We start from the raw sequence: 25,050 nt of genomic DNA, 5'->3' as shown, positions 1-25,050 counted from the left end.
TAAGCAATTTGGTCGGGTCAGTAAAAAGTAACACAGGTCAAAGGAACAAAATGGTACCCCAAACTTCTGCCCGTTGATAAATGGGCATACTGTCTTGTGGTTGGGTGCACAGACGAAGGCTCGGCAACTGTTGTATGGAAACAAAAATATGCTCTCTTTGTGACACTCTGACAATAAGTTACTTCAGCCTGGTGAACGCTTGAGGCCCCCATTCTCCCAGTATAGGCGGCGGGGGTATACATTAATGAAAACAAAAGGGTCCATTTTCATTGTAACCATGCAGAAGGGTTAAGCATTTGACCTTCGAGTATGGTGTGCTTGTGCTGGGTGGAAAGGTTCTTGACAATATAAACAAGAATTACTGCTGTTAGAGAAAGGGGACACAATTAAAAACAATCTCAGATGCTTGTTGTACAGCTGTTCAAGTTTCAGGTCTGTCTGACCTCTGAGGATGCTGCATGTTTAACGCAGACCATTTAAGATATTTCCGTTGAGTCCCTTAACAGTTCGCTATCGCCAGCCTGCCACTTGGGAATACCTGTCCTTGGATGCAGAGAGCTTTTCCAGTAATGAGATTTTCGGCGATGGGGTTTACCCTTCAAGCCGTTGGCCTCCCCGGTCTGTCCTCCCCTTGCTATCTGACCACCCTGAGAAGCAGCCAGATCTTAGCGGGATTTGGCAGTAGCCAGGAATGTTCGCCTGTAGAGAACACAATTCCTTTAGAATAGCTGGGTTTCACTTGAAAGCAAAATCTTATCGCACCTCCCTTTCCAAAAAAAGATGTCACTGAAGAAAAAGTTTGTACTCTGTTGAACAATAATTTATCTGAAAAGCATTCTTCCCTATTGGAACAGAATTGCAGTCGCTTATTTCCAATCTGTAGAGAAAGCACTTAGGCACCCCTAAAACACAGTTAGAAACAGGTAAAACCAACAAACACACACACAAACAAAAAGAACCAAGCATTTCTTCTGGGACAGCAGAGAAGATGGTTTTAAAAGAAACAGAAATTCTAAGGCAAAAGACTAACTCCTTTGTCCAAGCTGAGGGAAACCACTGTCTTCCTGTTGTTTGATCTTCTTTCAGTCAGCAAAAGGCTCTGAAACTGTGCCACAAATAAGAGGGTCCCTGGGAAGGCCCGTGAGAAGGTGTTGTCCTCCGCGGGGGCAGGACAATGCTGGAAGGATGAAGGACCGCCACCACCTGGCCTGCAACCGGCTTTAGAAGAAGAAACCATTGCAGCCTGCTGCAGATTTGCGGAGGTGAGACTTCCCACTTCTTGGGAAGAAAGGAAGTCATACTGAGGTGAAACAAAGGCAAAAGACAGGCCAAATCTCGTAAAGAGTGGGGCACAGGGAAAGTTTTCCTTGTCAAACACACTTTAATCTCCAAAGTCACTGGGCTTTGATGTTGCCCCAAACAGAAAAACCTACATGGTTTGCAAGATTTACGGCGTTTCTAGTGGGAACAGTTTCATGCTCCAGGGTTTTTCCTTTGGAGATTAAGGTTTATTTTACCCCTGATGTTCAATGTGTCTTGACTATAAGAGCCCCATCAGAGACAAGGACATTTTCCTGCCCTCTGACTCATCAAATACACCAAACTTTTATTCATCAAATCAAGTTCATTTTTCAGGGAACAAAGCTGCTGGAGATGATCCAAACTGTGTGGTAATCACTGTCATTCTGACAAGACAGAAGTGTTTCTTTTGCAAAGAGTCAGCTCTTATGAGAGATCACAAGAAGTGACTTAAAAATGGCTGCACTAATCTCTACATTATAAAAGACCAAACAATTCATTTCTTAAGCTGAAATGAGGAGAAGCAAAATAGATGGGGAAGGAGAGAAACAAATCACCACCTCTCCCCATCCATCAAGGACAACCCACCGCCAAGCTGAGCACTCAAATAATTATAAGTCACATAGAACAGAAGCGGTTTAAAAGGGCCACTTGAAGTACAGTTCACTGGAAAGAGCTCTTAGCTTTTCCACTAACACTCCCTTCTTCAAGCCTGATCTTATTCTTCTGACCTCAGAGTGAGACTTGGCCTGTAAGGAGAGAACTTTATAATGTACTAGGCTAAGAAGCTGGTAGTAAGTTTCAACAAGATCGTGGATCGTAATTAATTCCAGCTCGGCTTGGGAAAATGGCGGCAGGCTCAGAGAATGAATCTCTGCCTGGATGTTGAGATACCTACTTCTCACCTGGCACTGTGGCCAACTACAACAGACCTGTGGGCAAGTCATTTCACGGTCCTCAACACTCCTATCTATAAAAGGTTCTACCCTCGACATGCTATGTGTCTAAAGCAGTCTGTTATGATGAATCTTCTGCCATGGCAAGCAGAGATCATTCACTTTTACCAAAACAAAGCCAGAATTCCTCGCATGCTCCTCTAAATGCACAGACTTCTTAGAAAAGAAGTATAGTTTCACTTCTAGGAGTGGAAAACGTCAATGATTCCTGTGTGTCTTATTTCCAGTGATGCTACTGGAAGACATTCCTTTCTCACTCAAAGGTGGCAATGCGTCTCTGAAGTACTAACACATAAAACCACAGAACACACGCAGGAGGGAATGAGACCTAACACCAGCATGTGATCAGCAGAGGCTAAAGTATAACCCAGGCATCCTGGCCTCTGACTGCACACCCCTTCTAGAGATTGCTGGATGAGGTTGCCTTAGGACACACATAACTGTAAGTGAGGTCTGACTTGAAATTGCAACAATTTGATCCTTATCCTTGTACACCCAGCCACACTCTAATAATACCCAACCATTTTCCTCGGCTTTTCCATAACAGGCACACACTTGTGCAATAATGAAGGTATGTTTGTCCCTTTGGGGGTCAGTTTCTTCCATGCAATTTGCAACAAAACACACCTTGGTTTTTAAGAGAGTTATCCTGTGGTTACGATATTGATTTTTCATCTTGCTCCACAAATACTACCACAACTTTATAACTCATCTACAGCATTAAGGGTTTCCTTGGCCTTAGAGACCCAATTAATCACAAAATCAGCAATCTGAAGCCACAGAGTTCAGTTTTAGTTTTCAACACAAATTGCAAAACCACAGCCAGCGCCCAGTGCAATTTTGAAGATATGTGGCTCAATGGCCTCCCATTTGGCGATGTACCACCGTGCTTTTGCAAATTAAAATGTTAACCACTTTAGGTCAGTCATTCTTTAGTTAGCTACCATAGTGGGCAACTGTATGTCTACTACAGGCTAATTTCTGGAGGAACTCGGACGAAAGCTAAGTGCAACACCTTCATCTGGTGAAAATCAGGTTGACCTAAAGACACAGCTAGGAGACAAAACTGCTCTTGACCCTACTGACCTCTCCGCAGGGTCGGACACGACTCATCTCCCTCTATTCCACCATCTCCTCGTGGTTTCCTTCGAACTTCTCTGACTGTCGTCTCAGTTGTCCTGCTGGCTCTCCCGTGCTTGTCCTTTAGACGAAATCACTCCCACATTCTCCCTTCGAAGCTCTTTTCTCTTTTATCTACATTCTCTCTCCATCCAATTACTTCAGCTATCGTCTCTACGTAGGTGACGCCATGTGTCAGGTGCTCTCAAGCGTGGATGAAAACATGGGAGAACGTGGCCTGGCCGGTGACAGGCACGTAAGGAGTGCTTACTGAAGACACATGAGACTCCCACATCTACACTCGGCACTGACATCTCCACGAAGCTCCAGAGCAGTATTTCTGGATCTTCTTTGATGCTCTACTGGCTCCCCAGAACTCCATCCACGGCCACACTTCCTTCCTCCTCTTCTATTCCTTGGCTTGGTAAATGGTGTCATTATCCATCTAGCGATAAGGCTAGAAATCTTGGAAAACTGCTTGTGATTCTTCCTCAACTCTCATCCCTAACATCCAAAGTCACGGTGAAGGTCTATGTACCTCTTTAAAAACACAACTCTGGAATTCATGCCTCCATTTTCTTCCCTCCATTTACTGCCCTGGTTCAGAACCTCATTCTTTCTCCCCAGAATATTTGCAACAGGTCTCCGTGCCCCAGCCCCTCCTCTCTACAATCTGGCTACTACGCTGCTGCCAGTTACAATTGTGAAAAATGGATCTGACTACACCCACTCTCCATTCAAAAAGTCTTTGAAACCAACTCCCCACCATTATTTCCAGAAGAAAGGCCAAATTTCTAAGCCTGCCATTCGAGACTCTTTTATAAGTTGGCCACATTCTCCTCTTTTCATTTGTTCTCTAGTTCCTAGGTGCCTGCCCCCCTTCTCGGCCGTTCCACCCCAAAGAGGTACCTGAAGCCCAGGTCACAAGGTCGTTTCTGTAAACATGCCCTCGTATTCTCTAGAGCCCAGCCCTGGTACCTACCGTTTGCACTGCTGAAAATGGGCCCGGTCTTTCTTCTTTCCCTGCAAAAACTCTGCCTACTCCAAGGTAGCCCACTCTTTCAAGGTCCAATTAAAAAGCTCCTCCTCTTCCATGAAACGGTCCCCCGTTTTCTCAACCCGACTTACAGTCTCTGGGGCACACTCCTAACATTTTATTTCTACCTCTCATTTGACATTCTACATCATGCCTTGTTTATGTGTGCGTCTATGTGTCTATTTCCTTAACGTGCACGCAAACTCCACACACGCAGCAACGCTCCACTTGCACTAATGCCTGACACATTGAATCTTTAAAAAAGAAAATCAATAACTGGCTGGTGGGCTGAACCGAAGCCTCACCTGGACTTTGTGTCCCTCTAGTAGATGCCAGCTGAATATGAAACACACTTTGTCAAGAGACATTACGGACTCTAATAGAAGAGGACGAACAATTAGGGAATGGCAATCTGGGCACGATCCCAGAGCAGCTGGTAAAAGCAAGAGGGCTATGGGCGTCTCAGAGAAGGACGCTAAGTCATCTTCATTCCAACCCGCAGGAAAACAAATGGATACTCTCTTGGGGGCTCAAAGGTTATCACATTTCTCCCTCGTGCTCAAGATATGTTTATAAATACAGAAGGCCGTAATAAAACTCACATGAGAGACAAAACTCAACTTCAGCAATTGTTTACATTCTAATCAGGGCAACAAATCACTTCTCACCAGGAGATGCCAACTCAGTCAGCATAAGGATTCCTGTACATGTGCCAAGGATACCCTGGGCCAGGGAACCTTCAAGCTAGATGGTGTTTCTGGCCATCAACACAAGAAGAATAAGAAAGAATGGCACCTAAACGACACTCCTGAAACCACTGTCCAGACTCTGCATGGGCCCGTGGTATTTCCTGATTTGTCACATGACACCAAACCTAGACAAGCTTAGGGTGGCATCACAGACAGTGGCTCCTAACCTTTCTGACTGGAAAAGGCTGGTGGCCAAGATTCCCAGGATTGCTTATATCTGTCATGAGAAAGAAAAATAAGACCCCCCCCTCCCCCCGAGGAACCCTGGCCCTTCTTAAAGTGAATGATGTTTGGAAGATACTGAAGTTAGGGAAGGAGCATTACAGAGAGTACAACTGAGGTTCCACCTGAGGTGACTTACCTTCATCATTCACTAATCTACTCATAATTGGTTAAGAATTGGACAATGGCTTCACCACAGGTTTACGTGAAATGGTTGTACATTCTGGACTTGCCGTTTACAAAGAAAATTTGACAAGGGCTGTCTTCTTGCAGATAATAGTACCCTAACTGACACTATGGAATGGGCTTGTCTTCCAGTAATTTGGAAGAATCTGTACAAAGAAACTGCATGGCTAGTCACGTGCCATTTTACAATATAACCAACAACTCCCAGTTCTTTGTCAAGGGGTGGTTCATGAGATTTCACAAATTACCAAAAATCATCTCCGCGATTTTCATGTCTCCAACAGGATGGCACCTTCACAGATCAGTTAGGTTCCTCAAGTTCTATATACCATAAATACTCAATGCTTCCAGGGTAAAGCTTGAGCTCCCGGGAACGGCTTTCATGAGGGGAACAGGGACCTGACCTAGTCAGTCTTTCCTGGGGAAGTAGCAAACTGAGCTGAGATCTGAAAAATGAATAGAAATAACCTACATATATGTTGTGGTGGGAGAAGACAGTCCAGTAAAAGGAAATAACATGTGCAAAGACCCTGAAGAAGAATGGTGCTTAATGCATTGGAATCACTGAGAAAATGCCAGTGTAATAGGAACATAGGGAGTAAGAAGGTTGGAGGGAAGGTGAGGCTGGAGAGAAGTACAGTGAGAATCAAACATTTCAGTCTTTATCCTAAGAGCAACTGGAACCCATTAATGAGTTCATACAGGGAGGGGCATGTTAGATCTGCATTTGAAAACAGCTAAGGATAAGCGGAACTCTCTATATGTAGGGATTCCTTGGTTGCAAGTAACAGAAATGATGTTCGCAGCTAAGATTATTCTAGTGATTGAAAGAGTTGACTCTGGAGCCAGACTGCCTCTGCTGACAGCTGTCACTCACTACCTCTGTGACCTAGGCAAAGTCACTTAAAGTCTCTGAGCCTCAGTTTCTTCAGCTGCAAAACAGGAGAGAAAGGAAAATGAAACCTACAAGGCACCATTTTTCACCAATCACATTGTCAAAAAGTCTTTTAATATACTGCCCTGGTGAGAACATGAAACAGACAGGCGCTATGTCACATAAACAGTACATACACACACACAGACACTCTGCTATAAACTACTTACGGAAGGCAATTTAACCATGTCTCTTCAAATTAAAAATACACATATGCTTTGATGCAACACTTCTGCTCCTACGTATTACCACTGATATCATGAGGATATTCATTACAACATTATTTGTAAAAGCAAAAAACTGAAGACAGTAGGAGACTGGTTAAATAAACTATGAAACCACACAATGAAAAGCTACGTAGTCATTTAAAAGAGTATACAAATACACAAATATCTCTAAGAGATATTGTTATTCATTTGAAAAAAAACAACACATAAATGTTTGTAAGTATATAGAGTATCTCCAGAAAGCTACAGAAAATATTGGGAATAGTGCTGGCCTCTGGGAAAGGGAAACGGGTGGCTGGGGAAGTGAGTGGGGAAAAAGGCTTACTTTACACTGCAAATGCTCTTATCATGTTTGAATTTTGCACCATGTGTCAGCAAACAGTCCTGGGAGAGCCCATCTGAAAGGCTTAGCTCAGATCACGTGCTCATGGAGCAGCCAGACTAAGGCAATGCCCCCCTACCTGCAGCCACTGAAGGAAGTGGGTCCACACGGTAACATCCAGATGCTGTTGGAAAAGGAGGACTGAATGCTGGAAGAGCAGAACCCATCGTCCACCTTGACATCAAAGAGCCTGACGTTGAACGTGCCAGGCCCAAACACAAGGCAGAGGGAAAAGCGCCGGAGAACAATTCATTTTTATCACATTTTGCTACTAGCATCTGGCCGAAAGTTGATAAAAACATCAGAGGAAGCACAGTGACCGGGAGACCTGGGAAATGGTGCACTACACTGAACTGGGAATTGGGAAGTTTGGGTTCCATGCACACCAGGTATCTGGCTCTGAGGTCCCAGACAAGCCTCTGTACCTCCTGAATCCTTCCTTTTCCAAAACGAAGAGAATGGCATAATCATCTCTTGGGTCCCTTCCGACTCTGACATTCCAGGATTCCAGGGCAGCAGGACTTGAGCTTGTCAGAGCCTACCAGTCTGGGCCACCACTATAGTCAGTACAGAACCCAGGAGAAATGTTCCAGGACTGGAAAGAAACTAAGCAATGACCAACGTGACTACATCTCTGCTACCAGTTTCTCTTTATTGCTTGGTGAGCAATAGAGAGACACCAAAAGAGAAGGCACACCAGGAGGCCCGAAGTCTGTCTGTTCTCTAGGGAAGCGCCACACGGGTGTGACTCTCTCATAAGGTTCTCTGGTAGCATGAAACAGGAGCCCCACCATACTGTTTCTCCATCTCACTAGAATCTGCGGTGGCCTCTGCAATAACTCAAGACCTTAGGTTCCTGAACAGAATCAAAGTAAAGGCAATCTTTCAGAAGCCCAAGTCTGAAGCACAGACTGAGAGAATTGTTAATCACTCAAGAATTAACATCTTGTGCCTTACAAGTAATAAAAACCAGTCACTAGAAAATAATAACATCACAAAGGGGAAAAGTGAGAGTCTGGCAGAAATCTATATAAAGGGGGGAGAGAGACCAGAATGAACCCCCATTTACGTTCCAAACATTGACTCAGCCTTTCAGGTGGTGTGGCTGACACCCCGAAAGTACAACGGCAAATCCAGTCAGGGATGTGGAGCTGTTAGCCAAAGAACGGGGAGATATGTGTGAGAAAGAAAGCACTCTAATTAATTAAAAAAGGCAGTGGAAATGACCGATTAGGACACCCGCTATCCTGAACCAAATCAAATAACTCATGAATAACACTCTGGCTCTATTTCAAAACACTTTTATGCAAGCACTCAAGCCCTCAAAACTGTCCCCTCTACAAGAGGCAGTGGAGATGTCATTTCCTCCAAACCACAATTTCAATATCGAAAAAAAATAAGAAAAGAAAAGAAAAGAAAAGAAAAGAAAAGAAAAGAAAAGAAAAGAAAGAAAAGAAAAGAAAAGAAATCGACCAAAGGTTTCTAAACAAGGAAGAGAATCACAAGTGGTTCACACATGGGGAGCTTTGCCTCTGACCAAACTCCAGAATTATTAGGCTGGTGTTCAATGTATGAGAGAAGGGAGAAAAAAAAAAGAGCCTGATAAGAAAATTCCTAACTCATTTTGTAATTCTTGTGAAAGTGGACAGTGCCGCTGGTCTGGTGTAGTCAGGGTGCGGACAGGTCTTGAAATTAGTACAAATAATACAATTTTGACTTGCTTCACAAGTAAAACCTTTGCAAATGCAAGAAAATAAAAGTTTTCATTTTATTTTTAGTTACTACGTTGGTTCCAGTGACTGACAGAAAGCCAGATCTTGGTGTGTGTGTGGGGGGGGGGGGGCGGGGGGAGAAGCACTGTACCTTGCAAAGAAATGCATTAGAAAAGAAGGTGCTTGCCAATCTTCCTAATCTTATCTCTCACTGGACTCACACAAACCACACTCCATCCAGTCTAATCAAGTTTGTAAGCAGATCTGGTGTTTTCCGCTAAGATGTCTCTGCTTCTGCCATCTTTGAATATCCTCCACCCACCTCCATCTATCAAAATCCTTCGCACTCCCAAAGGCCTATGTCAGAATCCACTTTTCTTCTTTGTGTGTTTTTTTCCTTCTTCTGAATTACTTACTGCCTTGTGCCTTGTCAACCTGGAAGACGTTAAGTCCTAGCTTTCTGTATAACGTTGCACTTACCTGCACCAAGCAGAGCAGATGAATAAGGAGATGACAAGGATGAAGAAAGAATATTTCTCTTCTGCTATCGCTCTATTAAAACAGGTTTCAGATATAATTACTGTCCAACTTTCAGGGTACCTTTCCTAAAAATACCTCCACGTGGAATAATTAAAAACTAAAATGCAAAAGGGGGAGGATTTTGAATTGTCAGATTTAAGAAACAGAAAATAAATGTCTTAACATATGGCCCTTTTAATGAGAATCTTCTATTCAATTTCCAGGTTTTTTGGGCCACTCAATAAAAAGGTCAGGTGCTTTCAACGCTCTTACTTGCCCACAAAATATAATCAAGGCTATTCCGATTTTGAAAGAAAACAATACTGCTTAATTAACTGAACTAATTAAGCCATATTCTTTCTCTCCCATTAAAAGGAAAAAAAGAAAAAATAAAAGATTCTGAGAACCCAGCAGGCGACCTTGTGTTCCTTATGTCAGGCTATGTGGACACCATATATATTCACTTTGTCTCAAGACAAGAGACAGAGCACCCCAGAACAACCAGTCTTCAGCAAACACAACTGATTATTCTCCTTCCTTAACAAAGACAGGAAACAAGGGGAAAAGAGAGAAGAAAATTGAGCCTCCAGTGGCATTCACACCAAAATCCTTTCTTAGGCTTACAACTCTCCCATTCACCCAAGGAACCAAGTTGGGCCTTGGGAACTCAGGTAGCAGAGGCAGTTGTACTGGCCATAAAAGTACGCCCCAACTTTTCCCTTTGTTCTAACAAAAGACTTCCTCCGAGAAAGCTGTAATCCTTTAAAGCTTTTCAGTCCCCAAAGCCTCTCCTGGTTTGTATTCCCCCATCCCCATCTCTCAAAGGAAAAGCTCAGTCACATCACAAGGCTTTTCCCGGTTCCAAGCTGTACTGGGTCTCCAGGACTCCTGGTGAGGAAAGAAAACTGGTCATCTCAACATCCTTTCCTGGGATCTGTCTGAAGTGTAGACAAGCCGCAAAGATGAATATTAATAGGCCTTCCATCATCAAAAGCTATTGCATACCCAAAGGATGATAAATATTTTAATCAGTTTTCAGCCTGTCGAGTGGAAGTCAGTTTAGTCCTCAGAGAGTTCCTTAGTTCTGTAACTAAAACCTGTCCAGTATATGTCGCACTCCCTATAGGACTTTGGAAATTAGTACAAAAAGTCCAAGCTTCGTTGGAAAACTCGTTTAAGTTTTCTGACAATTTTACTCTATTAAGTTTTCAAGAATAGGAAAATCTAAAATAGTAAGGACGCCAACAAATGAGACAAATCACCATGATTCTAAGTTTCAGCGGCACTGCTACTCGGGGAAACTAATAACCTACTTACATTTTTCATTTAAAAAAAAAAGATTTTTCATATTTGCATGAGATTTTTGGCAGTGACTGCTCAACCTTCTCAGGGTCACTGCCAAAAGCATGACACAGGATAGTCTCGTGCACCCTCTGCGTTCTCGACATGTTTGTTTTTTTTAATGTTAAAGATGCTTTGGTGCATTATTGGGGGGCACTGTGCCTGTTTAAAAGTAAAAATGACCCCAAAGTATTCCTGTTAAGCAGGACCTACCATTTTAGGGAAAAGTCCCGAGTTAAAGAGAATTGACTAAAGGTGAACACGGGTGTGAGGCAATGGCAGGGCTGGAACACGGACCTCAACCGATTCATGTCTTTAACAAGCAAGTGTCAAGGACTAACAGTGAATGAAACAAAGTCCCTGCCCTTGCGAGCATTCTGTCGGTTAGGGGCAGACAAAAAGTACAGTGGCAGGTGGTGGAGAAGGTTAGGGAGCTAAGGCGAGCAGGGCAAGGCATCCTTTACAATGAGAGACAGCTTGGCCAGAGAAACTATCTCCCAAAAGTGACAGGAGCAGAGAGACCCCAAGGACCTGAGGGACTGAGCCATGCAAATAGCAGAGGGAAGAAAATTCTAGACAGAGGCAACGGCAAACAACAGCCCTGAGGCAGGAGGAAACAGGCATGTTCTAAAGCCACTAAGAAAGCTGGGAGAGGAGGGCACACCCTAGAGGGAGGGCACCAGGCCCCTTGCAAGGAGGCTGGATTTCTCAAGGTGACGGTAAGTTTGGACCAGGGGAGGGAAATAACCTGACATATTTCAAAGAAGCACTCTGACAGGGGTGGACGTAGGGTGGTAGAAGCAGGGAGGCTATTTCTGCAAATGATAGCGGTTTTTACTAAGGTGGTCACGGGGAAGGGGGCGGGAGGTCAGATCATGAATATATTTTGAAAATAGAGCTAACTAGATTCACTTGATAAAGCAAGAGATAGATCAAAACAACTCCAAGGTTTTAGGCTGGGCAACCGGATGGTGCAAATTACTGAACTGTGTGATACTGAGAGAGAGGCTTGGGGGGGTTATGGGAATCAAGAGTTTGGTTTGGGATATGTTAAATTTGAAATTCTTATTACTAGACGGCAGACGACGGCCAGTTTTTCCCAACTACATGTTCAGATGCCCCAAGACATGAGACCCCACCACGAAGAAAATATTGACTTATGACAGGCATTGGCATATCCCACCACTTCCATCTGTTTAAAAAAAATATCACTCTAACTACACGAAAAGTTTATGACATTAAATAAAATACAAGCCCTCTCAATCCCCCAACATCTGTGAAAGATCTGATGCATAGTTCTGGGTATTTCATAATTGCTCATTTAATTTAATAATATTTAAGTAAGAGGCATATATATTACCAAGCTACCACCTGTTCCAAGTCTTTATAATTTATAACCAAAGCAGATATGTCTAAAACACTGGAAATTCATTTTGAATATTGCCATAATACTCCAGATTTTTATGTGAAAGCTAATTTTGTCAATTAATCAAAACCAAGTTGGTGATTACCTGAGATTTTGATACACATCCAGGACAAATTTACAAATGAGATTGTCACAGGTGGTTCCAGATGTGCTGAGATCACAGGGAGAAAACACAAAAAAAGTCAACCATAATTTATATGTGAGGGAAAAGATGGTGTTAAAAATATCACCTACCAATGATAACAAAGATACTGAAAAGGCAACATCATCACAACTTCCTTTGGTTTGAAAAAACATGTCATCGTTTGCAGATGTCAAATGAGGGGAAAGCAGGATGACGGTTATGTTGCCTTTAACACATGGAGGAGCCACCTTAACGTGTTCCCAGCACGCTTGGTGAGGTGAGATTTTGGCGCTTGGAACGCATTTCCCCAAAGACATGTTTGCAAAATATGGAAAGATTCCCAGCCCAGCCTCCCAAGTATGTAGCCCACAGTGGAGCAGAAACGTTCCCAGAGTAGCACTGGGCTCCAAGGTGCTGTAAGTCACTTCAGCTCTAGGACTGAGCCTAGTTCCAGAGGAAGGGAAATGAGAAAAGGGGAAGGGAGACTCGGTCAGATGACCTTTAAGTGAGGGTCCCTAATAGGAGGACTGTTGACACTTCCTTCTAAACGCTCTCCTGGTGGTGCCTTGATTATGGACAGTATTGTACACTTTACAGGCTTTCTCATTGGATCATCCTAAGAATTTTCTTCAGAAGGTAACAGTTTAAGGAACCATTCAATTAATCAACTTGGGGAAAAAGAGATCCTAAAATCTTGAAAATATTCCCAAGAACTGCACACATACTCCGGAAATCTTGCTTCCCATTCAAAACTACATCTGCTGATTATTTTTTTTTAAAACATAACTTCATTTTTCTAGACTGAGATTCTTCTCGACTATCTCAAAGGTATTCAGAGTAAGATAAATGACAGACTGGAGCTGCCCCAAAAAAACTAGAGGAAAAGAAGTATGCGTTTGTTTTATGCTGTATCTTTTCCAGGAGAAAGAGGAAATTCCTGACACCCCAATCTGCCACCAGGATTTCTGAATTAACATCTGAAATGCTACGATGGTTTACTAGTGAAAATTCCAGTAGCCAAGGCTGTAATAGCACCCCAGGGAAAAGTAGCAGGAGCTCCACACCTTTCCGTCAATCTGAATTCCTGCACAGTTAAAATTATTTAAAACAACAGAATTCATCCATTAAAAAAAAAAATATATATATATATATATATATATATATATATATATATATATATATATATATATATATATATTTAGAATGTGTGCGCAATGTGTGTGTGTCTATTTAACAAAGGCTAGCACAATTTAACTAAAGCCCACGAAACTGAGGCTAACATAGAAAGCGTGGCTGTTTACTCCGGTGTTTCTTTCCATACACTAACAGGAGCCGAGCGTGATGGGAAGGCTTTCATTTGGTATTTCCTAGCTCCCATCCGTCACTTTGCTTCAGCATCTTTGGCATTTTTAACCTTTGTTCCTATTGTGTGCAGAGCAGAGGACTGGACCATCCTCTTAACATTTCTAGTCCTCGGTACCAGTAAAGCCCAGCTCTCACACAGCTCAAGGAAGGGTTAAAAACAGAAAGTCCTACCCACTGGTTTGCTCTGATGTTCTTGCAGATATTGTCACTAGATGTATCCTCAGTAGAATTCTATTCAACACCTCTGTCTTTAAGTACAAAGCTGTAGGCTGTAGCAGCTTTAAGAAACATAAGTATCCCTTTTTTCTGCTGCACAGTATCTGCGTGTGAAATTCTCTAAAGGGGTTTAAGTATTTACCCTGAACACTATCAGACGATTTCTAAAATTTTCCTTATCCAGTTGCAAAAACACTTCAAAGAGAATCATAAACATACTCCTTTGTGCTTTCAATGCACATTCTGTTTCTAAGGCTTAAGCCTGAATTCTCTTGGAATTGTAAATTTCTTCCCAAAAAGGCAGGAGACACAACACTTTTTCATTTTATTTTTTAAATCATTACTAACTCTGTAGCAACTAAGGGAAAAATTGGAAAAATCTGAGAGAAATCCAGAAGGCAATCAAAGAAGGTATCAAAACGTGTTAAAAATTCATTGCTAAATTACATGTACAATTTCCTCCCAGATATTTTACTCTTAATAGAACAATACAGCTGTGGGGAATGGGAGTGGGTGGCTGGGGAGGGAGGACAATGGAAAGAACCAAATTTCGGTGAACACATTTAAGATAATAAAAAATGTGAGCCCAGGATTTCAAGCCACTGTAGCTGGCAACTACCTTTTTTTTCTCTTTTTTTCCCCAAACTTCCAAAGTTAAACATGGAGGTCCAAAACTCAGTGACCACGTACATAATTTGAATTACTGGGTGCTTGTGACTATTTACCTGCCTCCGATCTGTGCTTATCCTGTACCATACCAGTCGAAAAGGGGAGAAGGGAATTATTTTCATTTAAAACCACCGGACATCTCACACCAGATCCTAAATGACTAGAATATATTCCTGCTCCTGCATCAGAAATGCTAACTCTGAAAACAAAAGACAAGATTCTGTTAGGAAACATAATTTGGTATATACATGAACAGGACAGGATATATATATATATATATATATATATATATATATATATATGTGTGTATATATATATATATATTTGTTACATACATATATATGTATAAATATAAATACAGATATCCATATGGATACATAGAAGTGGGTGACTTCACCATGAGTGTGGATAAACCATCAATATTTACTTAAATCACTTTCTCCCTAATACCCCCCAAAATCTTTAATCCTAGAAGAACGTTTAAAATGAACTTGGCTAATTAAGCTATAACAGGATAGCAAAACCCAGTAAGTACACTCAGCATATATTTCAGCACGTGACAAAGCAGCCTTGTTCCTCTATTCGGTTCCAGAGATTTCAATCTAAAGCACTGCGGTGATAGCTTCATTAATCTCTCCAAAAACAAAGTGCTCCTCAGCTCCGTCACAGCCTCCGACTGTGTAACCTATACTGTGAAGGGCTCCCCCAGACAGCAGTGGACAGACTCCTGGCATGAGCTGATTTATACAGTGAGATTATTTACACAGGCCAGAATGACAGGGGGGAGACGCATGACTCATCTTGAAATTAAACTATTACTACTGACTTGTAAAGGACAACCTTCACATTCTCTTTTAAAACTTGAACAACAAAAGACAGGTAACAGTATTAAAATAAAACACCTACTCATTTTCCACATCTCTCTGCTGTTCTCCTGTGCCAAATTTTAACATAAATGGGTAAAATTAAAAGTAGCCTATGGCTTACCTAACATAATTATATGTTGTGTTTTACACTGTTTCAAAACGGATACATTAAAATAATCCAGCCTTGGCTCCTACCCACTGAAGTCAATAAAGCTTATGAAGGCCAACTGCCATATAAATAAAGGCACTGCGATCCCAGCACAGGAATTGTCAAGACAGGAAGTGCAATTCTAAATATTCAAAGCGATCAGGATCTACTCTTCTCCTCGAAGAGAGAAAAAGCAATGAAAAAAAGCATGAAGATATTTCTCTCCAGTATAAATCATCAGTACTTCTGAAAATGTTTACTCTGGAAACTTCTAGAATATTTCCATGGATTATACCAAATTGACCTTTTTTTTTTTTTTTTTTAAGGTCAAAAGGAAATGAGTAAATGTCATCAATTTAGAGGACATCACACCTAGCAGTCTTTTCTGGATCACTGTGAATTTGACAGTGTTAAAACATTTTATAGGTAAAATAAATGTCAGTTTTGCAAAGCGCGATACCAGACCCTGAGAGACAAATGGCCTATCCATTGAATCTCTGGCTACAGCAAGACTTCCTCACCTCACAGGAGATTTCGGCTTTTCATATTTCTCTTTACCCAGAAAGCAAAGCTTGTACAGTTTCTTTCAAATGGTAACTCTCTCTTATCCTGTAGTGTCTCCTCATAATACAGTAATCTCAGATGTGGGGTGGGGGGGCGGTTTAAAAAAATAAAATAAAATACAGATATCTGAATAGTATTACAGTGTTATAATACCTTCCTGAATAGAGAGCAAAATGAGAGGAAAGGTTGGACTAAATTCCTGGGTTATAAGAAAGGGTTATGTTGCTTTGGGTTTAATTCATGAGGTAATATTCAGGGAAAAATGTGATATTTTATCAGAATGTCATTCAAATATAAGGTTTAACATTTACATCACAAGAGCAGGCACCAAGTAAAACTATCCTCAGGGAGAGAAGTGGCAAGAATAAACAGCGTGATAAAAACGGTGCTTGCTGGAACAGGGAGTAGGCAGTCGAGGACAGGGGAGCTCGGGAGACGGCTGACTCAACTGTTTGAAATATGTGACTGGTTATGACATGTGAAGCAATTACCATTAATGGAAGAAACGCAATTTCAAAGCTCATTTTCCATTCTTCTTCTATATCCTACCTGAGACTACACCGTCCGACCACAGAGTGAAAAAAAGAACACCAAGACAGAGAGAAATTACAACACAAGTCTCTTCCCTGATACAAGGGCTGGCAGAGGTTGCTTTACTCATAAGCAAAAGGTGAAAAGTAATGTACATATTGCCTGAGGTTTTCTGTTTTATTTCCTCGCCCAAAGAGATCAATGCTATGATACAGGACAGAAAAAAACACATCAATGAGAGAAGTCTTTCCACAACACGCACGATTTTGCAATTCAAAAAAAAAAAAAAAAAGCATAAAGATAAAGAAGAATCATTTGTCTAAACGGATAATAATTTTGAGTAATATATTCCCTGGAAGCAAAGTGAGTACATTCAGAAATGCCGTTTAGATTAGTCTAATTCTATAGGATCCAAATGTGCCCCAAACACTGCACTTTTTATGTTAAATTGCTGTTGAATTTGTTAACCCACAACTGATTTCCTGTGTTATGGAATCTCGGAGATTACAGCTAACTTGAAGCAACGGGGATAATTCTTGACAGTTAATGGTACATTTGTATGCATTTTCCTGAAAGGCCAGCGGCTGGGGGCCTCCAACTGGTAGCTCAACATTGCCCCCTACTGTTCGCGACTGAAAAAATATGAGGCGGGCTTGGGTACAAAGCCGGAATTGCAGCAGCCAGTGCCAGCTCCACCCTGAGTCCACGAAAACCAGATGGCACCGCACAGAGCCAGACCCGTCGACATTCCCAGTGATTATTCTCCTCTGTCTCCTCCAGTGGTGAAAATAAATTATGATGCATTTGTTAAAAGTCATTAAAAAAGGCTTGAAGCGATGCTCAGATTTAATTTAGAAGTACCATCCCTTTTATCTTGGCCCAAGCCTCCACTCTGCTGATAAGGATCATCCTGAGGCTCAGGGACAGACACTGAGGCCATTCATTTCACTCGGGACACTGAGTAATGCCACACCGGCTGCAAGGAAACTCACTCCGCAGAATTCCCAAGATTGCTCTTCTTTTCAGCATTTTTCACATGAGCGTTTATAAAGTAACTAGAAGACATTCCATCTAAAGTGCCATCGCCCCCAAATTAAAAAAAACATTATAACTAAATCTTTTACATGAATTCATCATGAACATCACTGAGAAACTCACGATACCAAAGATTTCCCTTAAAAAAAAAAAAAAAAGAAACGGCTTGAACAAAAGCAGTGGAAAACCATTTTTAACAAAATCATCAGTGAGTTCCTTTCTTATTTGTTTGCCAACTCTAATTCATAGCGTTGTCAAATTACAGTCCCAAAATCCAGCTCATGTCTTCGAGTCAAGGTTCAGCAAATAAATAAGTCCTAACTCAGATGTAAACGGACAAAACCAGAACGAAAAACAACAAAAAAAAAACTGCCTGAAACTGAAGCTGCCTTTATATATCTATCCCATAAAAATGGAGCACACTCCATCCAGGCTAATTTTAGGAATAGAACTAACTAAGGAGATTTAGGCATGAACTTTTCATTACCTCCAACTCATTTTTACGACACTCACTCTTGCATTGATTCGTTTCTTTGGAGAAATCCATTTTTGTGATACTCTCAGTGCACTAAAAGAAGGATTATAACATTCCTTCCTCAGACTTGTATCAATGAAAAGCCATGGTTTAAAGATCTGAGGAGACGTCTGGAAGGCAGAGACTTCTGGATTCTTATGCAGACTTTCAAACTGGGGTCCCTCCAGGGTTGTGACTTGATATTTTCATTATTATAAAAGAGGGATTAGCAAAAATAGCTACCCATTTTTGCAGATGAGTTCATTGTTTCCAGCACATTTCAAAGACTGTGCACTGGCACTCTCTCAAGAGTTTAGCAGGCTTTTATCACTTTTCCACTACATTCCAAATTCAACTATTTGGAGGTGGAACAGTGAGGTGGTGAAGGGCACGACCCTATAGCCAACCTTCCTGAGTTCAAATCCCAGCTCCCCACTTAGAGTAGATGACCTAGGGGAAGTGATGTAGACCTCATGTGTTTCAATCTCCTCATTTGTAAAATGGGGGAAAATAACACCTACTTTATGAGGTTGTCATAAAAGTTAAATAAGTTACATGTAAAGCATTTAGAATAGTCCCTGGTACTTAATAAGTATCGTGTAAGTATTTGTTATTATTACTTAGTTAAATTAAGGCTTAAATCAACCTCCATGTGGCCTCAACTTGCCTTCCAGCAACACTTCCTGCTCCATCCTCTGATATTCCTTGTTCTAGTCGCACTGTAAATCCCACTTCTGATCTCGTGTTTACAGTTCTTGGAGCCTAAATTCCTTTCCAAATGCCCTATCCGACCCTACTCCTCCCCATCCAAGGTCCCCGAAAGCCACATCTGCTGTTTCACAACAGTTCCCGTTCCAGTAGTCTGAATTTAATACTCCCTCCTCTGGACTGTGATTTTTTAAAAAGTCTCTATTACAGGATTTCATTTTAGCTAATGTAACACCTGGCTATATTCGAGTCTCTCTCCTTGTTAAACTGGATGTAGTGGTTAAGAGCACGAGCTCTAGAGCCAGACAGCCTGTGTTTTCATCTGGCGTTGCCACTTACTCAGTGACCTTGACAAGGCACTAATTTCTCTAAAGCCTCGGTTTTCACATCTGTAAAGTAAGGCTCACAACAGTTTCCGCAGCTCGTAGGACCGTTGCAAACATTTTAAAACTTAGTAGAGGGAAAACCTTTAGAATAGTGCCTGGTGCGCATAAAAGAATGCCATCGAATTTTAGATATTCTTGTTGGACAGCGCTCCCCTCATCGTCACTTGACAGCACGTGTCTAATATGGCACCTTACATGTAGGAAATGCTCAAAAGATGTGCATGAACTGAACGGAGGCTGTACTGACAAAATCCTGCCTGTTCCGTTACCTTACCAAAGGTAACCTAACTCAGTCATTTAGAATAATTAAATATGCATTTACCTAAGCAAATTAGGCAGCAGAGGAGTTATACAGCACAATATCCCCGAGAAGACGGTTGCAGACCTCCAGTACTCACCGCAGATTCCATCTTCTTCCACAGTTCTTCCAGCTGAGTCATGGGCTGACACCACCAATCGGTGCATTTTCTGTATCGGCTGCCCTGAAACCAAAACTGTCTCAGCCACTCAAACTCGACCTGTGGACCATGAAGACAAGGCACTGGTTATAATGCCCTTGTGATGGACGATCAAGGACAATAACTTCGTCACTCAATTCTCCTCCAGTAACTGAAGAGCCACAGGATGAGAAAAGGTGAGAAAAGCTCAGCCGAACCAGTTCCCGATATAACTTCTGGTCTCTAGAGCATTTCTGCGAAGTCAAGGAATAAGGAGTCTTACATCTTAGTAAGACGGCCCAGGTCAGGCTGGGCAGGGATGGTCAGTCACACTTATCAGTCCGACGTGAGGGAATTACAAACCAATTGACAACAAATGCTCAGATCCTAAAGGGTACAGCAGCCCGTACTATGCATGAGGGGAAAGATAAAATCAAGCAAACTGTGTTTTTTATGAGACACCTTTATTAAAGACTAGCATTAAGAGTAAGGAGACACATGAGATACCAATTTTAAGTTTCTTAGACTTAAAATAAATGAAGACCATACCCAACTATACTTTAACTTTAAAAAATACAATAAATAATATCGTACAGCCAAAAAAAGAACTGACGCAGGAGCCAGGGAGCGCAGGGGATAACGTCTACCCATATAATGAAACGATGTGAAGTGAATTATGGAGGCACACATACATTAAACCTACAGAGCCATTCAAATGGTCACGTTTCAACTTAGGGCAAATGACAATAGGTACAAAACACAGGAAAGACACTGATAACTTTCTTTCCTTCCTATGAACCTACTATGGTAAACTTCTACTATTGGTCTCCTTAGCTTTCCTCCTTCTATGGTAGCCAAACCCCCCTACCCACCTGATAACCGCTCCCCTCCCCCAGTCTCAGTCCATGTGGTCTGGGTGGGGCTCCAGCTCTACTACCAGGGGTGCAAAGTGCGACCTGAGTCTGAGCCCATCAGGCCACCACATTTCTCTAGTCCCAGAATTGGGTTTGGGGGTTACAGGCGTATGTTCCATCAGAGTAAATTTTGAGACTATAGACGGTCAGAAGATACAGGAAGAAGATTCTGCCACCATTTTGCAGGATGGGAAGCATGGTGGCAACAGAGCAAGAAGCAACTGCAAGATGAATATACAAAACCCAGGTCCTGGTGACATCATCTGACTCTCGATCGCGCGATTCCTGAAGTCCTCTTTGCTTAAACCAGTTCAGGTTGCATTTTCTGCCTGCTGCAATTAAAATAATCCTCACATATGTAGATGACAGGCTGAGTAAAGCTTTGAAAGGGTAAGAAATTGGTTCCAGTCTATTTTCCAAATCTTCTAGCACTCATCTTCAACTTGAAATTTAAATTTGACCATCAAAGTACGTACAGCTCCATTCATCCCCAAAACTCTTTCTACCTCTGCCCTCTAAAGAAATGGAGCGCTTTCACAGCTTAGTGTCAGGTCACCGGGTTTGGCTAAGGTAATCATGTTCCACATACAGACACAGAGGTATTATAATCTTTACCTGTTACCACAAAGAATTGTTTTGTTTATCCATATTGAACTTGCATGAGGCACACAAAAGCAACTTGTAAACATTTAACGATGGTGAAAATGGCTCAAACAACTAACCTGAGAACACCAAGTCATATGAAAGGGCTTTAGTTTACATTAACTAAACGTTTGTTTGATATGTAGAACTGATTTCAGCTAAAGCTGTTTAAACAAAAAAAAGGAATGTAGACAATATTACGACCATACCTGCTAAACCTTATCGGTGGTATTAAAAGACAGTGGTTAACAGAAGTAAGCTTGACGGCTTTGAAAGCAGAATAAATACAAGTGTGTGTAGTTCAGCTTCTCGGAAGACACAGGTTTAACAACATTACGTATTACAACAACAACAAAAAGAGCTCTTTTTTAAAATAGATTTCACGTGAAATTGGTTCCCACTACAGGAACAACCTATCAGCAAAGCATCACGCCCTATGTTCGGGAGAATGGAAACCATTTCTGAAAGTTTTCCTATCTTTGGACTATCTGAGGACGAAACGTATCAGCCTTGGCAACCATGGTGTCCCAGGAAATAAAACAGATGATCAGAGGGAATTAGCTCAGTCAACCTCTCAGCGCACACTAGAGTCTGGATTTCTGTAAATTCAAACTCAGAAATAAGGAGAGGGGCAGACCTGGAGACTCAGCTACAGACGAGAGGGCAAAGAAAGACCCTGCGCTGTTCAGGAAATCATGACTTCATCTTTTTCCGCAGATGCCCAACTCTCTTTTAAGGCAGACAATGTCATAGTTAAAAAAGATGGCTCTGGAGCCAGTTCAAAACTGGGCTCCACTACCAAACAGCCATACCTTCTGTAAAATAAAGATAATTATATAATAACCACATAGGTTTGTGGTGAGGATTAAGTGGGTTAATAATGAACGGCCCACTATGTGCCATGTGGTTGCCAGATGCTACGAATACAAACTGAACGAGGCCACAAGGCCTAGGACTTCTTGTCTTCAAGGATGTCACAATCTTAGGACATTTTCTGAGCAGTGACAAGTTCTAACTTCTCATGCCCACCCCTCGCTCCTTGAAGCCAGTCAGAAACATTCAAAACTGAGAGGACTGACTTACTCCCAACAGAGTTGTATTCTTGAGTGAAAGTATTGCCCATGAGATACAATCTTTGTGGGCATCAAACCCACTGGCATGCATTTTACTCAACTCCAGAACCTGACTTTTTCATTTTAATGTTGCGGGCAAAAATATTACAGGATTGTAATCAAATGCCACCCTCACTAGCTTCCCGAATGCCAAGAGAAGTAGTTGGCTCCTTAGTTAAAATTAATTAATGAAGCCAAAAAAAATTTTTCCAGCTTCTTGATTCAGAGTTTGAGTTACAGAAAAAAAAAAAAAAGAGGAAAGAAAAAAGAAAAGAACAGAGAAAAGAAAAAGCAGGTTGTTTTTTCTCCCCAAAGGGAAGCTGCAGGGTAGACACTGCACAAAACCCAAAGGTGAAGGGCTCAGAGCAGAAGCCCTATTACTTCACGGCTGAATGAAAACAGCCGAATCACACTGACGGACTGATCAAGTTCCCGCTGTGACCGGAGTAGGGTCTTCATTCCTTCTCCAGAGTGCAGTCCCTCCGGGGGGCTCACAGCCATGGGGGCAAAAGGAAGGGACGAACCATCAGCAGGGCAGCGGCTTGACTGTGGCCCAAGACCCCTCCATGGTGATGCAGTCGCAGATTAAGACCAGAAAGGACAGGGGAGAAAAAAATAGCTCCTGTGTGATGTTAAAGGGAGCACCCATTCTGCCAGCCTGACTCTCCAAAGGCAAGGTTTTTAGAAAAGGACATACCTACATTTCCAGATCAGAATTGTTTCACTACAAATATGGAGAAAGACGTAATGGCTCCCACGTCTAATTCAGGGAGGTCACCAGGCCCATAATGCTTATCTTCCCTGAAGTTCTAGCTACCGGCAATGTCTCTAGCAAAGGCTGATGGGAGAGAAGGGGGACACGGATGGGGCACAATGAAGGAAAGAACACCAATCCTGGATCCAACTTAGCACTGGAAGTGGTTGTAATTCCCCTGAAAGGCAGAATTTCTCTGTCTTTGGGTCTGGAGGTTATGGCAACGTTTCACAAACTGTGGAGCAGCTGCTAAGACATTAAATATCTCTTTAAAGGGATGAGATGGCATTGTGGAAGCAGAAGGTTTACTTCTGCTCAAAATCCCTTCATGACACCCCATTCCCTACAGAGTAAAATGGAAAGTCCTTGTCCTTCACAGGGCCCTCAAACCTTCAAGGTACCTCGTCTCCTCTCACTCACAGCCTCACTCCCACCCCTCGAATCAGACTGCCCCTTAACTAGTCCGTGAACACCAGGCAGTCTCTCTTTGCAGTGGCTGTTCCCTCTACTCAAAACACTGTTCCTCATGTTCTCTGATATCCACATGGTTCATTCCTCACCTCCTTCATGCCTCTGCTCAAAGGACATCTTATCAGTGGGGATGTACTCTAGTTTTCTCCATCTCCATTGCCTTGCTCTGTTTGGTTTTTGTGTAGCACTTATAACATCTAACATGCTATATAATTAACTCATGTGTTATGTTTATTATTTATTGTCACCTCCCTAAACAAGAATGTCTATTTTCTTTACCAGTATATCCTGAAACACCCAGAAGAATGCCTGGCACATGGTCAGTAATTATTTATTGAAGCGAATGAGAGTATTTTGCATTCCAAATTCTCCATCAATCCTTCTAATTATACCAAAGAGAAACTCTCACATTGGTGATAATCTTCAGCAATTCTCTACCACTTTGCAAACTCTTTTCTCCTTTTAATAGGGCTTTTTTTTTGAGGTGTAATTTACCCACCATAAAATTCACCCTCTTCATACATAGAATTCAGTGACTTTTAGAATATACATGAAGTAATACACTATCTCCCATCTTAATGGGAAGAATGAAGACTTTAGGCTCAGAGCCTTCTCCCAGCAACACATCTGCTGGAATTTAATAACACTGCTCCGTTTTCACTGCCTCTGGTTTTTCTGGTTACTTCTTCTTTTGGCTACTGATGCTGGCTTTCCACTTAAAGTGGCAATATAAAGCTTCCTTTTTAGAGAATTGTATTTAGTAAAAAATGAGTTGATTTTAAAATGTATTAAATAGACAAAAATATATGTGGTCCAAAGATGTAGCCAAAAAGGTATTCAAGAGAACAGCAAAGTTTGTGAAACTCACTCCCGGGATCCGTACCTGCTGGTCTCACAGACTGCAGAATTCTAACTACTAAATAAAAGGCAAAGCGCTGACACTTGCTCCTAGGATCCACCCTCAATTCCCCTTAGATGTGCTGGAGACTATTCTTCTTGGGTCTCTTGTATTTCTGCATGGCTTGTAAGCAAGGCACTGACTGTCCTTTGTTTCAGACTCTCATTGCGTGGATGTTTGCATAGTGAAAAGCCCTGGAAGACACAGTGTCTCCTGCCAGAAAGAAGGGCAGGTTTGCTAACAGACTGAGAGGATAAAGACAGTGTCTTGATTTGGAGCAAAGGACAGGCATGCTTACGACCTATCATAAAACATTTGGGTTCACTTAGTTCAGGTTCCTCTCCTATAAGGCAACCCCTCTATGCGCCCATGTGGTCTTATCTGGCCCACTTTGCACTGCCCTGTGGAAACAGAGGCTTGGAGAACTGGCACAAAAATGCTGATACTCTAGCTACTGCTGTAAGTAACAAACCGTCCTTTGTCTCTGACCTAGGAGTCTCATGTCTTACATCCACATGAAACAAGGCAGAATAACTGGTAAGCTTGTAAGTAGAATAGGATCTCAGAGGCTTCACTGTTCATAATCCT

The 25,050-nt window shown here is 41.9% G+C and overlaps 1 protein-coding gene across 3 annotated transcripts in view; it reads right to left on the bottom strand.

Moving 5' to 3' along the window:
• The window catches only part of FTO (FTO alpha-ketoglutarate dependent dioxygenase), a 341,170-nt gene that overhangs the window by 172,228 nt on the left and 143,892 nt on the right, over positions 1–25,050 (bottom strand). For all 3 annotated transcript variants that reach the window (XM_081030799.1, XM_081030801.1, XM_081030800.1), the window contains one exon: positions 19,633–19,752. In XM_081030799.1, the coding sequence (XP_080886925.1) occupies positions 19,633–19,752 (120 nt within the window). The remainder of the gene's footprint in view (positions 1–19,632; positions 19,753–25,050) is intronic.

The sequence above is a fragment of the Rhinolophus hipposideros genome (assembly GCF_964194185.1).
Source record: "Rhinolophus hipposideros genome assembly, chromosome: 21".
Lineage (NCBI taxonomy): Eukaryota > Metazoa > Chordata > Mammalia > Chiroptera > Rhinolophidae > Rhinolophus > Rhinolophus hipposideros.
This window is presented reverse-complemented; position numbering and strand designations above follow the sequence as displayed.